This window comes from Garra rufa, chromosome 15 (genome assembly GCF_049309525.1).
Source record: "Garra rufa chromosome 15, GarRuf1.0, whole genome shotgun sequence".
NCBI lineage: Eukaryota > Metazoa > Chordata > Actinopteri > Cypriniformes > Cyprinidae > Garra > Garra rufa.
Genome location: NC_133375.1, coordinates 29,875,074 through 29,893,152, shown reverse-complemented (window position 1 = coordinate 29,893,152; position 18,079 = coordinate 29,875,074). Strand labels below are relative to the sequence as shown.

The 18,079-nt window shown below is 37.0% G+C and overlaps 1 protein-coding gene across 4 annotated transcripts; it reads left to right on the top strand.

Moving 5' to 3' along the window:
* The first annotated feature begins 1,241 nt into the window (after nt 1–1,241).
* On the top strand, nt 1,242–17,186 carry ssbp3b (single stranded DNA binding protein 3b). 4 transcript variants are annotated; one of them, XM_073818751.1, is made up of 17 exons: nt 1,242–1,388; nt 2,022–2,094; nt 2,220–2,281; nt 3,061–3,145; nt 6,949–7,038; nt 8,687–8,758; nt 8,957–9,016; nt 9,100–9,160; nt 9,244–9,367; nt 10,346–10,394; nt 10,521–10,556; nt 10,648–10,702; nt 10,893–10,957; nt 11,151–11,223; nt 11,752–11,780; nt 13,101–13,199; nt 15,594–17,186. In XM_073818751.1, the coding sequence occupies exons 1-17, from the start codon at nt 1,333–1,335 to the stop codon at nt 15,621–15,623; spliced, it is 1,119 nt and encodes a 372-aa protein (XP_073674852.1). In that variant the 5' UTR covers nt 1,242–1,332; the 3' UTR covers nt 15,624–17,186. The 4 variants fall into 4 exon arrangements, with proteins under 4 accessions (XP_073674852.1, XP_073674851.1, XP_073674854.1 ...); XM_073818750.1 differs by having other exon boundaries at nt 15,591–17,186; XM_073818753.1 differs by lacking the exon at nt 8,687–8,758.
* The last annotated feature ends 893 nt before the right edge of the window (nt 17,187–18,079 follow it).

The following is an 18,079-nucleotide window of genomic DNA, read 5'->3' as shown; positions in this document are numbered from 1 at the left end:
TATGAACTATTGAATTAGTGTGTAATATCCTAACAATATTTCTCTACTATAGAAACGTATTAAGAAACAAAAATGCGCGCGTGTACAGGTTTTTTTTAATCATTTAGTAAGCCTGCATTTATTTGATCAAAAATGCAGCAAAAGCAGTAATATCTTAAAACGTTAAAAAAAATTCTCCAGTCTTTGGTGTCACATGATCCTTCAGAAATCATTCTAATATGCTGATTTGCTGTTCATAAAACATTTATTATTATTATCATCAATATATAAAAAATGATTTTTTTTGATGAATAGAAAGATCCAACAATCAGCATTTATCTGAAAAAAAAAAGCTTTTGTAACTTTATACACTATACCATTCAAAAGCTTAGAGTCAGTTTTTGAATAAATTATAGAAATTAATACTTTTATATAACAAGGATGCATTAAATTGATCAAAAGTTAAAGATTTGGTGATAAAGACTTTTATAACGTTACAAAATATTTCTATTTCAGATAAATGCTGTTCTTCTGAACTTTCTATTCATCCTGGAAAATTCTACTCTAATAATAAAAAAAGTTTTTTTTTGAATAGCAAATCAAAATATTAGAATGATTTCTGAAGGATCATGTGACTGGAGTAATGATGCTATGAAATTACATTTTAAAATGGTTAAAGTAGACAACAATTATTTTAAATAGTAAAAATATTCCAAAATGTTATTGTTTTTGCTGTACTTGGATCAAATAAATGCAGGCTTAGTGAGCAGAAGAGACTTCTTTGAAAAACATTACAAATCTTAAAACTTTTGACTGGTAGTGTAAATAAATATGTAAACAAATAAATAGGAAATATGTCTAATAGTTACAATTATTTTTATTATACATATATGTATGTTTTCATAAAGACTATTTTAATAATTTCCAAGCCATAATAATACATATCAGTGAATGATTCAGCTTATTTTCCTTGTTTGTATTGCGATTTCTCACAGTTTCACTATCATAGCATGCAGCCCATTAAAGCAACACAGTAAACAAACACAGGGCTAATTAATGTGGAGCGCTTATTGCAACCCATCTTTAAAGAATCACAGGAAATTGGAGGAAGGAACTATTTGGTCACTGAGCATACGTCACTGCAGGGCACTACGTCAGAGAAACGGCGCCCTGCTATTGGTCACTTGCCCTTGTCAATCAAACAACACAATTCCCCCCGCCCTACTGGTCAAGGTTGGTTGAGAAGGCGTCAGTGTGTTTAGTTTGTGCAGTCGAACCTGGAGCAGTGACAGATGAATTGTCGAAAATAGAGGAAAAGCGAACGCGGGCGACTCTCCCGTGCACACAAAAAACATGTTTCCTAAAGGCAAAAGCTCCGTCGTGCCATCGGATGGTCAAGCTCGGGAAAAGTAAGGTCTTTTGAACATCGCCCGTCGTGCGTGTGTTATTGTGTTGGATGTAGCCTATTGTTAGGGCAGTATAGGCACGGCTGCATATGAAGCGTATGCTGCTGCTATAGGCTTGTCGTGTGAGCGTTGAATCGAAAGTGCCCGGCCGTGCGCCATTCTCGGGTCCCCCTATGGCACAGAGCTTTCGCCTCTGGTTATTGTGATGTGATCCGGAAAAAAAAACGTGCTTTTTAAAAATCACCTACATTTTAATGTAGCCATTTGAAATAGTTTCTGCATGCGGGACGGGCGCTTCAGTGTTCCTTGTTTCATTTTGCCTCAGACGCCAGTCTTGGAGGGGAGTGGGACCCGTCTTTTGTTTAGTTTTTATGCATTTTACATGTTCTTGAGGTGCAGCCTTGCTCAATGGGGAGGTTATGAATAATAAAAAAACTTAAATAAATTAATAATGTAAATTATGAATATTTATCAGATTTTTGGGTTAATTTAAGGAGTATTTCCATTTTTACTATAGGCACTGTTTGAATATAAACCAGAGAGGAGTGTAACAAAATATTGATTTCTTAAATTTTGTCGTCTTCAACCATTGTTGCTTTACTAACTAAACCTTGTACTCTCTCTGTTTCCTTGCAGGTTAGCTTTGTATGTTTATGAGTATTTGTTACACATTGGTGCTCAGAAGTCTGCGCAGACTTTCCTGTCAGAAGTAAGAACCCGAATCTCAGTGGAGGACTATACTTTACACCACACATACAATTGACATTAAAATTTAAATTGTGTTAGCACTCATAGACTGTATTTTTTAAAAGATTATTTATTGGTCCATTTTAGATCCGATGGGAAAAGAACATCACACTGGGAGACCCTCCTGGGTTCCTGCATTCCTGGTGGTGGTAAGGATTTTAAGTGTATTTTGTCTTTTTTTTTTTTTAAATAAAAGAATACTTGACTTCTAAATAAAAAATGTGATCAGTATTTACTCACCTTTATGTCGTTGCAAACCTCTATGACACAAGTTTATTCTACTTAACATAAAAAGTACAATTCTGAAGACTGTTGTGGTCGCTCTTTCACATGCAGTTACACAAAAAAAAGCGTGTAAAAAGTCTCATAAAATTGGTTCAACTTATGTGATATTTTTTAAAACAAATGGTTTAAGTTTAGAAACAGACAAAAAATTTTGTTGTTATGGTTCATTGTTATTGCAATAAAAATTTTCAAAAATCTTTTCTTTATTTCATTAAAGCAAAAGTCATAGAAATCGCCTTCATGTCATTGCAAAACTGTTTATTTAATTTATTTATTATTTATGCTGCTTAACATAAAAAGAGAAATTCTGAAGATTGTACTGGTCACTCTTTTACATGCAGTTACAATAATGAGGACTGAAGCCTTCAAACTTAAAAAAGCATGTAAAGTCTCACAAAATTGGTCCATGCAACTTGTGTGCTATTTTTTTAAACCATATGATAGGTTTGTGTGAAACAGACTGCAATTTGTTGTTAAGGTAATAACTTTCCATCATTTCTTTAGTCCATTGAAGCAAAAGTCATAGAGGTTTGAATTAATGTGAAAATGAGTAAATTATGCTTTAATTTTTGCATAAACCATTCCTTCAAGCCAATAATTGAGCATTTGCAGGCTTATTTGACCACTTTTTTCTTCACCTCAGTGTCTTTTGGGACCTCTACTGTGCAGCTCCTGAGAGGAGAGACACATGCGAACATTCAAGCGAGGCCAAGGCTTTCCATGACTATGTGAGTACGGAAATACACAGACTGTTTCCATAATGTATGCAGATTGGAAGACAAAATTGCATTTCATGTGCCTGTGAATCTTGCAGACTCTGGAAGAGTCTCTGTGTTTTATAATAAGGGAAATGTGTACAGTGTCGCGCGTGAAGGATGTAGTAATCACCCCTATAATAGCAATGATGTCAGCAGGGTTTTCCATGGATCATCACTGTTTCTCATGCGATCAGCTTTGTCATGTACATGATGTTCAGGCTGATTGGAAATCAAGTTCTGCGTGACCAAAGATTGAAGCCAGAACAGCTCTTATTATTGATGGATTTTAAAATTGTTTGCAGGCAGATGCCCTTTACAGTGGCATGAAGTTACCAACAAATCAAATAAAAGCATTTTTTTTTGGCAAGCTGAGTCCACATATTGAATGAAATTCAAATTGTAGCGTCTCTAAATCTCATTTTTATGCATTTTCTCAACAGGAATGCTGCGACTCATAGGCTAAAATCTCAAGCTTTAGCCTTCTACCAATAATATACGGCTGCTGTTGTCTAGCCACAGGCTTTAGCGAGGGGCCACAGGTCAGAGGTCATACGCAGAGAGTCTAAAAATCAAACCCTCGCTCCTCAGTCTCGACATCCTAATCTGAAAGGATGCTGCCGTGCAGGGATACGCAAAACATGATCCGTCATTCGAGAATTAGCCGCGTGTTTGGATCTACAGGAGTGTTATAGGGCATTGTTTTGAAGTCCTGGTGTGATCGCCGGTGCCTCCTGCCTTTTGTGCCCAGCTGTGGTCGGGACCGTGGCGTCAGGTCTGTGCTCTCTTATTCTCCAGAGGGTGGGGGAGGAGGCTGCGCCCTCTTTAAACAGTGGCCATGTTGTCTTCATGCTGTGTCAGGGGAAACACTCCCCCTCGGGCTGCGGTGGGGATGGAGAGTGATTGATGGCTGTCATGGAGCCTGTCGGTAGGCAGATTGAAAGGGAGGGAAGAGACCGATGGAGCGAGAAGCATGGAAGCGAACTTGGAGCGTGAGGGAGGGATGAGCTATGCGGTGTTGAATTTGTTTAGTTTTCGAGCGTTTTAGTGATAAAATGTTGTTTGATTGCCCACGGAGGACTGTCATCAGGGTGGGACAACCAGGAACGTTTTTCTGGCTTAACTCATCCTTAAAGGATTTTCCTTGGTTATGAGAAATTTTGCTAATCCTAAGGCGGTGTAAAATGGCATTCCTACCTATTTCGCTTCTGTAATATGATTTTCCAAGCGGCGCAAGACATTTGGGAGGAGGGGAAGGGCGAAAATTAATTTTATCCTTTGAGAATTGATTGGACTGTGAAAAGTAGGCGTTCTCTTCTAGAATTTCCAATCATTTTGTTGGATTGCTCACCTTTCGAAACAGGAAATGGCAGTCTTGGTGACGTCAGCCAAATATTTAGAATTATGTCTTAAAGGAACACTCCACTTTTTTTGGAAATAGGCTCATTCTCCAACACCCCCCCGAGTTAATAAGTTGAGTTTTACCGTTTTGAAATCCATTCAGCCGTTCTCCTGTTCTGGCGATATCACTTTTAGCATAGCTTAGCATAGATCATTGAATCCTATTAGACCAATAGCATCGCCTCCAAAAATAACCAATGAGTTTCGATATTTGTCCTATTTAAAACTTGATTCTTCTTCAGTTATATCGTGTACTAAGACCAGCGGAAAATGTAAAGATGTGATTTTTCTAGGCCGATAAGATTTGGAACTACACTCCCATTCTGGCGTAATAGTCAAGCAGGCGCAGCAGGCACAGTAATATCACAAAGCACCTGAAATTAGTTCCCAGCTAGGGAACTTTCAACGAGGAATGCTCCCTGTGCATGCAGTTAGTCACGTTGTGCTGCGTGATATTTCTGCGCCTGCTTCAGCCATGTTACAGCAGCAAACTTCCTTGACTATTACGCCGAATGGGAGTGTAGTTCCTAATCTTACCGGCCTAGAAAATCGCATCTTTACATTTTCCGCCGGTCTTAGTACACGATGTAACTGCAGAAGTGTTTTAAAATAATGATCTATGCAATGATCTCATCTTCAATGATCTATGCTATGCTAAAAGTGATTAGCCTGGGTTTCCCCATACTGCCTTGCGCAGCGCGATTTTATTCACGCTGCTAGTCTAGTCTGGAAACCATGGACCTAATTTTCACCTAAGATAGGGAACCAATCACAGAACGGGGAGGGAGCAGCAAGATGATGACGCCTTCTATGCGACTTACTGAAGCAGTTTGTTAATAATTATGCATCCAGCATGGCAGCAGACGTTAAGTTATCTTTCGATGCAGCCTTACACCGTGTCTACACTGGATGCGGCCCGGGGCGGCAAATCCCCGACAGTAATCTGCTGCCGCGTTCTATTTATGACGTGCTCACACAAAGTTTAAATGATTTGCAACGGTCGCCTTGTCGCGTCGAGTGTAGACAGACTTTAGCTGTTGCGGCGCGGCAACTGTCGCGTCCGGTGTAGACACGGTGTATAGTGTTCTAAGTAGTTTAGAACGCAAGTTTATTTTGAATAAAGAGCAACTTTTGGCGTTCGCTCTACATGCGTCATCCGGTATAATTGAAACGATTGGCTATGAGCTACGCACAGGCGCATTTGATAGACATTCGTGTCGCCCAATAAACGGCTCTGAATCATTCGTAAACCACGCCTCAAATACGAGAAAATGAACATGTGGTTCCCAGACCACGAATCATGACGAAGTCATAACGTGGTCTGGTGTTAGCCAGGCTAAAAAGTGATATCGCCAGAACAGCTTAATGGATTTCAAAATGGTAAAATCAAATTATTAACTCTGGGGGAGTTGGAGAATGAGCCTATTTCCAAAGTGGAGTGTTCTTTTAAGTTTTTATTTTAATTTAAGTTTTAGTATTAATGTGCGTTTGACATCTTTATTTTTTATTTAGAAATATTTACATTTGAAACATATATATATATTTTTTAAACCAACCTGCTATTTTATTTTTGCCGTTTTTTGTCTTTATTATGATATGACAATGGAGAGGTGACAGGAAGCAAAGAGAGCAGGGTGGGATCAGGAAAGGTCCTCGACGTGGGAACTCGGGACTGTATTTTGGCACACTGCTCACAAGTTTTTTATTTTATTTTTTATATTAGCTTAATTTCAATTAATAATACATACTCAGTTTATTTTGTTTAAGTAATGACAATAACAATAACAATGTAAGAATGTGATTAGGAAATAAAAAGGCCTTATGGCCCTTGAACTGCGAACTTGAATGGTCTGAATGAATAGCGTGGCTGATCCATTGTTGCAGATCAGTCTCGGTCTGGCTCTTCCCATTGGCTGGTTCTGATGTGTGTTGCTCCATCAGGGTCAGCTGCTCTTCTTTCTTTCTTTCTTTCTTTCTACCTCCTTCCTGTGGTATTTCACAGCGCTCTCTGAAAATCCTTGCTCGGTTAACTCAGGCTGAAGTGTGACAGGCAGCAGACCACACTGTGCTTTTTCCACTGCCATTATATGCATGATCAAATCCCTGTTGTGCTCTGAAACCTAGTTCTTTCCTCTTGGTTTTGTAGACCTTAAAATTGGATTTTACACTAGTCAGTTGTGGCTGTGCCGTTGGCTTTATTGCTTGCTGTTAGAGCACAGATTTATGAGCACTAGAATGCATTAAGCTGCATTTTCTACTTGTGGAATAAATCTGGTTTTCTATGGAAAAAGATCAGTTTTTAAGATATCCAGGTGTTTTCCCCCCCGATCTGATGTGTCCTAATCAGTTTTTTCCTTGATGATTTGTGTTCACAGAGTGCCGCAGCAGCCCCCAGTCCTGTTCTTGGGAACATGCCACCAGGAGATGGCATGCCAGGTGGACCCATGCCCCCTGGATTCTTCCAGGTTAGATCATCACGCTCTGTCTAAACCGCATCTCTTGTGAGATATTTTTAAGATGTCACTGATTCAAACCCTGCATAGACTAGGAGTCAAATGTTTGGTCACAGTGAAATAATGTTTCTCTGTATCTTTTTGTAATAAGTGTTATACATAATAATATTATTATTAGGATGATTATGATAGTATTAAATGTAAATTAGTTTACACTACCAGTCAAAAGTTTAAATGTTTTTTAAAGAAGTCTCTTCAACTCACCAACCCTGCATTTGTTTGATTCAAGGTACAGCAAAAACTATTATACTATTTAAATAAAAATATTTAAATATATTTTAAAATGTAATTTATTCCTGTGATTTTAAAGCTGAATTTTTAGCTTCATTACTCCAGTCATATGATCCTTCAGAAATCATTCTTATATTCTGATTTGCTGCTCAAGAAAAATAGCTGAGTGTAATTGTTTCAGGTTTCTTTGAATAGGAAGTTCAGAAGAACACCATTTATCTGAAATAGAAATATTTAGTAACATTATATATGTCTTTATCATCACTTTTGATCAATTTAAAGCATCCTTGTTAAATAAAAGTATTAATTTCTTTAATACCCCCACAAAAAACTTTCTATAATCAAAAATGGATCTTTCTGTTCATCAAAAAATCTTGAAAAAATGTATTCAACTGTTTTAAATATTGATAGTAATAATAATTTTTATTATTATAATTATTCTAATATATTAGAATGATTTCTTAAGGACCATGTGACACTGAAGACTGGAGTAATGATGCTGAAAATTTAGCTTTGATCACAGATATAATTTACATTTTTTTTTAATATATTCAAATGGAAAACAGTTCTTTTTAAAAAGTAAAAAGATTTCACAATTTTTAAAGTTTTTGCTGTTCTTTGTATCAAATAAATGCAGGCTTGGTGAGCAGAAGAGACGTCTTTAAAAATCATTAAATCTTACTCTTCAAAAGCTTTTGACTGGTAGTGTATTATTGTTTAGATATAATTACATATTTTATATAAAACCCTATTTCTAGATATTCTTTTATTTGATATATTTTCACTTATAATTTCAATTAAACTTTTACATGCAATATTGATATTTATAATTTAGTAATAATGAAGTAATATTATATTATAAAATTATACATTTCAAATTCAGTTATATTTTTGAAAGTATTATACATGTGAAAGGTTTATTACATATACATGCAATTTCAACAATAATAATTAATGATTCTATAAGATAATAATAATTATGATGGAACAGCTTTGACTACTCAGCTTTTGACGGGTTCAGTATTGTCTTATTCTATTTAAATTCTGATGCTCCTGTTGAATTCTTCATAAATGTTAAGTTGTGCTCTTGCTGATCCCTTTTGTTCACCGTTGACTCATTTGTTTGATTAATTTGTCCATAATGCTTTGCTCTTTCAGTGTGAGTTTAGCTGTTCAGCCACCAGTCACTTATGATTCTCTGTGCGTTCTGTGGTGTTGTTCTCTTTCCAGCTCTTTAAATAGCCTAATGACTCTCTCTTTTTTTTTTCTTTCTCTTGTCTCTTCATTGGACTTTTTATCACTTGCTACCTATCCCGTGCTTGGTCTCTCGTTCCTGCTCTCCTCTCGTGTGGTCTCTTCACTTTCTTAGGGCCCTCCCGGCTCCCAGGCCTCCCCTCACGCTCCTCCTCCCCCTAACAGCATGATGGGACCCCACGGCCAGGTAGCGGCTTCTGTCTATACACGGACTATTTCGTTTGACTGATTCTGCCCTCTGTATTGTTTCTCTCTCGCTGTCTTCCTGTTAGCCTGCTCTGCTGAGCTGTGGTTCCCCCGTGTTCTCGCAGGCATCCTTGCAACTTCATTAGATTCAGACAAAATGTCTGTTAGAGTTTTCTGACAAGTTGATTTTGTGTTGCAGCCTTTCATGTCACCTCGCTTTGGTGGGGGACCAAGACCCCCCATCAGAATGGGCAACCAGGTGAGTTCATCAACATGTTCTTGATGTCAGCTTTTGTAGCTTAAATTAAAATGTCAAATTAAATGTGTATCTAAATGTTTCAGCCCCCAGGTGGAGTTCCAGCTGCCCAGCCAATGCTCCCAAACATGGATCCCAGACTACAGGGTGAGACTGAGTTATGACATCTGAGTTTTCCCAACATATTTTAAAGCTGCAGACTGCCTAGACTGAATTGACTTTATCTAAAGGGCCGATGCAGAGGATGAATGTTCCTAGAGGAATGGGTCCCATGGGCCCCGGCCCCCAGAGTTTTGGAGGAGGAATGAGACCACCACACAACTCAATGGGCCCTGGGATGCCAGGAGTGAACATGTAAGAGCTTTTATGACAATATAGATTACTGTTTAAAATTTTGGGGTCGGTAAGATTTTAGTAAAATTAATAATTTTATTTATTATAGCAAGGACATGATAAATTGATATCAAGTGTCAATAAAGACATGTATAATGTTGCAAAATGATTTCTATTTTAAATAAATGCTGTTTATTTGAACTTTCTATTCACTGAATAATCCTGAAATACAGTTGAGGTCAAAAGTTTGCATACACCTTGCAGAATCTGCAAAATATTAATTATTTTACCAAAATAAGAGGGAATAAATGCATGTTAAAAATCCTCCAGGTCCCACAAATTCTTTGGTTTTTCAGCATTTTTGTGTTTTGAACCATTTCCAACAATGACTGTATGATTTTAAGATCTAACTCAACACTGAGGACAACTGAGGGACTCTCATGCAACTACAGAAGGTTCAAATGCTTTGATGCGTTAAGAGCTGAATTTGAAGATCAGGGTAAATTTAACTTATTTTGTCTTTTGGGAAACCTGTAAGTATGTTCTGTAGCTTCTAAAGGGCAGTACTAAATGAAAAATGTGATGTTAGGCAAAATAAGAGAATTTTTCATTCTGTTCAAAAGTTTACACCCCTGGCTCTTAATACATCGTTTTTTTCTTCTTCTTGAGCATCAGTGAGCATCTGAACCTTCTGTAATAGTTGTATACAAGTCCCTCAGTTGTCCTCGGTGTGAAAAATCAAAATCATGCAGTCATTTGTTGGAAAGAGTTCAAATACACAAAATGTCAGTGCTAAATAGAAACTTTTAATAGTAAAAATATTTTACAGTCTTACTGTTTTTACTGTATTTTTGGTCAAACAAATGAAGCCTTGGTGAGCACAAGCGGCTTTTTTTTAAATAAACTAAACAATTTTACCAACTCTAAACCTTTGAACAGCAGTTTATGACTGATTAAATGAAAACTGAATCCTAATGCACCTTATCTTGTGTTTTGCAGGGGACCTGGAAATGGCAGACCACCATGGCCAAATCCAAATGCCAACAATGTGAGTCAAAATGGCTTTAGTGTATTACAGTCTAAACTAATTTTAAGTATTTTATTGCAATTTTTACATTTGTTACTATAATCGAATGCTACGTACCCAAACATAATTCTGTTTGTTTTGTTTTAGATGCCATATTCATCACCATCTCCTGGTGCCTATGGGGTAAGAAAAAAGTTCCACATTATTATTACTAAAGTAATACATAAAGATTTTGGAGTATGACTCAAGAGCTGTAATCCATTTGTTTCTCCAGGGTCCACAAGGAGGGGGGCCTCCAGGAACACCTGGAATTGTCCCCAGTCCAGCAGGTCTGTTTGCCACACAGTCAGTTCAGAAAACACACTGTAATTCAGCTAAGCATCTTTCATAAACTTCTTTATTGGATTTAGTTTAAGTCTGATTTCCGTAAATGTCAGATTTGCCTAAAGCTAAATATTGATCGTTTAACGGATCATGCAGAGATTTCCATTCCATTAATGAAACATCTCTCATTCTCAGACTCCAACAACTCCAGTGAAAACCTGTACACCATGATAAACTCGGGAGGCGGAGGTCGCAACAGTGTAAGAGACAGACCTGCTGACTCATTACTCAAAGGCACACCATTCAGAAATTGCTTAGTGTAGTACATTAGCGCAGCAGACGTGCCCTTGGCTGCGTTCATGTTACCCTTTTTCATTATTACTGTCTGATGACAGAACTTGTCTGTTTTTTTTTTTTTTCCTAAATTTTTTGTACTTCTACTTCTTTGTACAGTTTCCCATAGGCCCAGGCTCTGAGGGCCCCCTAGGGGCCATGGCAGGAATGGACCCGATGCATATGAATGGAGGTAAAGCTGCTATAAATACATATGGTTATGTCTGAAGTTTAAGAAAAAATAAGAGCTTATGTGACCCGGGACAACAAAACCAGTTATAAGGGTCAATTTTTTTTTTTTAAACTTAGATTTATACATCGGAAAGCTGATGTATGATTTGTTAGGATAGAATAGGGTTTGGCCAAGATACAACTATTTGAAAATCTGAAATCTGAGGGTGCAAAAAAATCTTAATATTGAGAAAATCGACTTTAAAGTTGGCCAATTGAAGTTCTTAGCAATGCATGTTAATAATCAAAAATTAAGTTTTGATATATTTACAGTAGGAAATTTACAAAATATCTTCATGGAACATGATCTTTACCTACTATTTTAACGATTTTTGGCATAAAAGAAACTTTAATTTAGTCATTTTGACTCATACAATGTATTTTTGCCCATTGCAACAATATACCTGTGCTACTTAAGACTGGTTTTGTAGTCCAGGGTCACATATTTGGGAAAACGTTTTATTTATTTGTTCATTTTCTGCCTTTATAGGTTCTGGAGATCTGGATGGCCTTCCAAAGGTGATTATAACCTGTCTAATAATATTTGAATACTATCACCATTATATTTGGTTGAAGTCACAATTAGATGTGTTCAAGACTATTTAATAGAGTATATTTAATCTTAAAGGATTACTCCGCTTCCAGAATAAAAAAATCCTGATAATTTACTCACCCCCATGTCATCCAAGATATTTATGTCTGTCTTTCTTCAGTCACAAAGAAATAAAGTTTTTTTGATTCCAGGATTTTTCTCCATATAGTGAACTTCTGGTGCTCAACGGATTGAAGGTTAAAAATGCAGTTTCATTGCAGCTTCAAAGGGCTCTAAATGATCCCAGCCAAGGAATAAGGGTCTTATCTAGCTAACAATCTGTCTTTTTTTCCCCTTTTTTTTTTTTAACCACAAATGCTCATCTTGTCTAGCTCTGCGATGCGCATGCATACTTATTTTCTCCACCAATTTCAAAATCGTCCTACGTCTGTGTTTTACCTTTTTTTTGTAAAGGGTGTTTGACTTCTTTGCATGTTCACTTTGTAAACACTGGGTCGGTACTTCTGCAGCGATGTAGAATGTTTTTAAAGTTTGATGAGAGAATGAGATGGGAGTTTTTAGACATACCCTAACTGTATTGAACTGGAGTACGCATACACACCGCAGAGCTAGACAAGAGGAGCTTTTGTGGTCAAAAAGTTTATAAATATGAATTTTTTAAAAGAAAAAGACCAAATGTTTTGCTTGAAAAGACCCTTATTCCCCAGCTGGGGCCCTTTTGAAGCTGCATTGAAACTGTATTTTTAACCTTGAATCTACACCACTGAAGTCCACTATTTGGAGAAAAATCCTGGACTGTTTTCCTGAAGAAAGAAAGACATGAACATCTTGGATGATATGGAGGGCGAGTAAATTATCAATGGGTTTTTGGTTAAATGCCTGAAATGGGGTTTGTGGTAAACACAAGCTCAAGATATTTTTTCTTTTCAGAAGCTTAGTGAGTGATGGGGATGTTAACGTCATGCCATAGTGTAGTTCACTTACAGCCTAATTTAGCTTTTTACTATTGCCAATTGTATTTAGTTGTGTTCATTTGTGAAGATTATCATGATGAACAAAAAAAAGAAGAATCATAAATAGGGAGAGAATTGTAAACAAGAAAACACATCACTTAATGTCCTAATCCAATGGATAAATCCTATTTAAGACCTTTTTGTCAGGGTATCACGGTATTTCTAAGTTCCAGATTGGTCTAAAAAACTAAATCAGCCCTGCAGCACTCTATCCACTTCTTTTTTGCATTCTATATGAGAACTTGCCGATAAAATTTCACATCTCATCATCAGAATTCTCCTAACAACATGAGTGGCTTGAGCAATCCACCCGGGACCCCAAGAGATGAGGATGTAGGAGGCAGCTACCTTCACTCCTTTCAGAATGAGAATGTAAGATTCACTAACTTTTACATTCCTTTACATTATATATTAGAACAGGGATTCCCAAACTGGGGTTTGTGAGTTGATGAAAAGCCAATAATTAAATCATTAAAATTAAATTTTTATCTTGCCTCCGTTTAGGGGTCCCTATATTATAGCTGTGTTTTGGAAATGCTAGCTGTTTCGCTTTAAGAGAGAGTTCACGCAAAAATGAAAATTCTGTCATTAATTACTCATCCTCATGTCATTCCAAACCCGTAAGTCCTTTGTTCATCTTCAGAACACAAATTAAGATATTTTTGATGAAATCCAGGAGCTTTCTGACCCTGCATAGATAGCAACACAACTGACACGTTGAAGGTTCAGAAAGGTAGTAAGGACATTGTTTAAATAGTCAGTGGATCAACCTCAATGTTATGAAGGAGGGCCTGTATTCACAAAACATCTTAAGGCTAAAAGTAGCTCATACCTTGCCGATTTAGGAGAAAATCTTAAAAATAATGTGTGTCAGTCCTAATATTAGGACTCCTAATTTTTTTTCTCTAAGAGTATTTCACTAAGTGTTTTAGTGTTCTAAATCTGTAAAACATTAGGAGTAGTGAAGAGGACTCCTATGTCACTATGACCAAATCCCAGCTATCCTAAAATGGATGTTGCTGGCAATCTGCCTAATTAAACATTTTAGAAACACTCTGCATTTATTTGCACACGTTTTCCCATGCAACTTTTTGGCTTTGGAGGTTAAATTTTTCTTTGATTATATCCTTGTTACAGTAACAGCTGTTCTTGCATCCAGTTTGGTTTTCTTTTAAGTTTGCATATCTTACTATCAGCCATGATTATTTTATTCTGTTAATAAAAAGGCTGTTTATATGCATATTGGCTAATTGTTTTGAGAAGCGCACATGTAAAAGGCTGACAATCAGCTGAACATATGTGTTTAATTAGCCTGCGTTTTAAAATCTGTATTTTAATGTGGCAAAAAAAAAAAATAGTTATACTTTATTTGAATTTGGCAACATAATATGTGAACCTGGACCACAAAAGCAGTCATAAGGGTCAATTTTTCGAAAGTGAGATTTAAAATCATCTGAAAGCTTTCCACTGATGTATCGTTTGTTGATTGTTGGCTGAGATACAACTATTTGAAAATCTGGAATCTGAGGGTGCAAAAAAATCTAAATACTGAAAAAGTTGTCCAAATGCAGTTCTTAGCAAAGCATATTATTAATCAAAAATTTAATTTGATATATTTACGGTAGGAAATTTACAAATCTTCATGGAACACAATCTTTAGTTAATATCCTAATGATTTTTGGCATAAAAGAAAAATCAATAATTTTGACCCATACAGTGTATTTTTGGCTATTGCTACAAATATACCCGCACTACCTAAGACTGGTTTTGTGGTCCAGAGTCACATATTACGCTCTACAATATTTCTATGAACAAATCTCTGACAGAGCCCAGCAAGCATTTTTTGGTCTAAAAGACGTCTATTAGCCGTGAAAACACAGCCCAGACGTCTAGGCTAAAACAAGTTTGTATTTGGGCTGTCAGTGAAAATTTAATAGACGTCTACAAATATCCCAGTATTAGACTAGTCATCAATTTAAAAATGACAAATTAAAATTACAAAAATTAAACCATAAAACCTTGTAAACGCTGCTGAGTTTGCTTACAGGATGGAATATCATACATCTAACTAGTTATTTTGCCAAAAAATGGCATGCAATTCAAGATTGTTTGGGCTGGAAGTGGGTTACACATAGCCGGACTATATCAGGTTTATAGTTAAGCCAGACGGTGAAATGACGACTATTGCTTGCTGGGAGACTCCTTCCCTATCAGCCAATCACTGTGTGCATGGTTAGTAGGCATGCTGACATCATGCATAGCAACTTCTTTCTATTCTTTGGTAAAAGTTTGTCTCAGCAGCTTTATTAATAGGTTTTAAGAGAAAACTCTTAGCTAAAAGTTTTTACTGCTATTTAGGAGAACTCTTAGTGGTAAGAGAGAATGTTTTGTGAACACGGGCCCTGTGCTATTTTTGTTATCCTTGCGCACAAAGTATTCTCGTAGCTTTATAACATCACGGTTAAATCACTGTTGCCACATGGACTATTTTAATCCTTACTACCTTTCTGGGTCTTGAACGTGGTAGTTGCGTTGCTCTTTATGCAATGTCAGAAAGCTTTCAGATTTCATCAAAAATATCTTAATTTGTGAACAAAGGTCTTTTCAGACTTTCCATTTTTGGAGAACTATACCTTTAACACTGTGTCATTACCAAGAACAACTTAAAGTATGCTGGCACAATGCGACAATCACCAAATTGATATAAAGTGCATTATATTTTTCCTGTGGAGTGTATTGAGTTGTTTCTGTCTGTCTTTACAGCAGTACTCTCCGTCCATGACCATGAGCGTCTGATGCCAGTCTGTTTGCTCCATTCTGGAAACTCACAGTTGGCCATCGATGACATAGACAGAGTACATGTACAGGAAATGGAATTGGGTGGGACTGCTCTGCGTCCTCACACGTGGTCTCATGCAATATTGAAATGATTTTTGTTGTTTCTTTTTTTTTTTTTTTTTTTAAATGGCTAGCAAACCTTTTCTCCTCTCTAAGATCAGAAGATCTAAATGTGACTCAGTGCTCCTGGATTTTTTTAGTTTTCTTGTTCCCCTCAGAGGCCATCTCTCATTAAGAAGAAAAGTATGGTTACTGCTGACATAATCGCTGGATGTGTGTACATTTTGTGCCGAAGAGGAATAATCGCAGTTCGCTCTCTCTCGAAATCCGACATCCACGTCCAACTTCAGCATGGTTTACACGTACGAAACTTCCTCCGACTTTTTGACACTGAACTCTCATACGTGGCCTTGAATTCTGTGAATATTTTATTGCCTTTCGATGACCTGTTTTTATTTTTCTCCAGCGAAACGCATCAAGTGGTGAGAGAATTGGGTCTTTTCTGAACGGGGAAAGACTCGCAGTTGTGTTTTACTCGTACACTGTCATTTTTGTCTTCAAGCATTATAAGCAGCTGCTTTTAAGGAATAACTGCATTGACGGGTGCCGTCCTGAAGATGACTTCTTTTTGTTTTCTGCACTGATTTCATGTTCTCTTGTTTTTCTGAAATTTAACTGCTGTCTCAATCTTTGGACAAAGACTGAATGATACGCTGATCCTCTCAGATGCTGACCCTGACAAACATACTACCTATGAGACCTGCTCAGAGCTCCTCAGGCGGGTGACTGGATTACGCGTCTGGATGGGTCTCCCTGCAAAATGTTCGGCCGTCGTTGGGTTTGATTATGTCATGATGAATTTGTGATGGTTAAAGATACCCATATCATGTTTTTCTTTTTTATATATGTAATTCCCTACCATGTGCCTCTTGTTTTAGCTCTGAAATGGTTTGATGTTGGTTCAGAGGCGCCGTCCCGTAAGGATGTTGCTTTTGTAAGCCAGACTCTAGTGTGTTTGGATTTGTTTTGTATTAGGTTTCATTTGAGCGACATCAGACAAAGTCATACTACAGTTAGAATGGTAACTTATTCTATTTATACAGACATTTGGTCATTGTTTTACATTTTAGTAGTTGTTTTGCACTGCTTTTGTTAGCTCGTGCATCATTCTTTTAACTGTGGGCTGAATAGGCTTGTTTATATATTGACTACTAAATTATTTGGCTCCTTTGAGGATTTTTGTCTTATGTTTTTTCAGTCGTTCATACTAACTCAAACAGGAAAGCAGCGTTTCAGCCTACCTTCAGTTTCCAGCGGATCGCTTTTTAAGAGAAAAGGGAAAGCTCAATGTGAAATGATTTTAACTTTGGGAAATGATGTAAAGCTGTTGATGTTCCCCGACTTCTTTAGGGTAGCATCTCTCCAGAGGGCCAAGATCCAGCCATTTGATTTCCATGTAAATCATTCTCTTTGAATCAGTGAACCAGTTTCGATGTAAGATAAAGTTGTTCCCAAATTGTCTCAAGCCTCTGTCTGTTTTCACTCATGGTACAATGCTTGTAATGTTTTTAATAGGCAGAGCATGGCGTAAGAAGCCATTGGCGAAACTCTTCGCTCTCCTCTTCTGCAAAATGTCCAGTAGGATCACAGTGGACACAGCGCAACTTGTGCGGCAGAACTGATTCGTAAGAGCTCTACAGGTTTTGCTCAACCAGCTGGCACTTAATCTCTACAAACCAATGATGGCATTAGGGACCATTCCCACAGAAAATTTATTTCAGAGTAAACATGCACTAGACCAGTGGTTTGCAACCTTTTTGACCCCCTAATGACCCCAAAAATATTTGAAGCCCCTAGCCCCATCTAGGCTAATGGGTTTCTTCTAGTATGTCTGCTTTCAAAACTGTTTTCAATTTACAGAAACTAAGAGTGTTCAGAGATTAACTAAACTTTAATTAGTAAAGAAAACTTTATTGTAAATAATTTTGTAAAAATAGTTTTACTCTCACTAGCCGTGTTTTCATTACCCTTTAAATTATGCAAATTGAAAATACTCCAAATGGAAACGCGTCAATTGCGCAAAACTCCCATATATCGCATAAATGTTTTTACGCTCACATAAGGTGGTTTTTCAGGCAATGCGAAAAAGGAATATTTCGCAAAACAGTAATGGAAATGTTTTTTCAGCATTTACAGGTAGCCAAAATCCCACAAAAATCCATAGCCATGACTTATCGCCAGAGGAAAAAATTACGTTTCAGTCGCATAACATCGGTCAATGGAAACGCCGTCATTTCGCAATACTTTTTAATCCACATTTCTAAAATAGCACCAAAGTTTTGTGCAAATCTGTGATGGAAAGTTTCTAACTGTATTCTTTAATTCGTCAATCGGCGAGACTTCCGAATTATTCA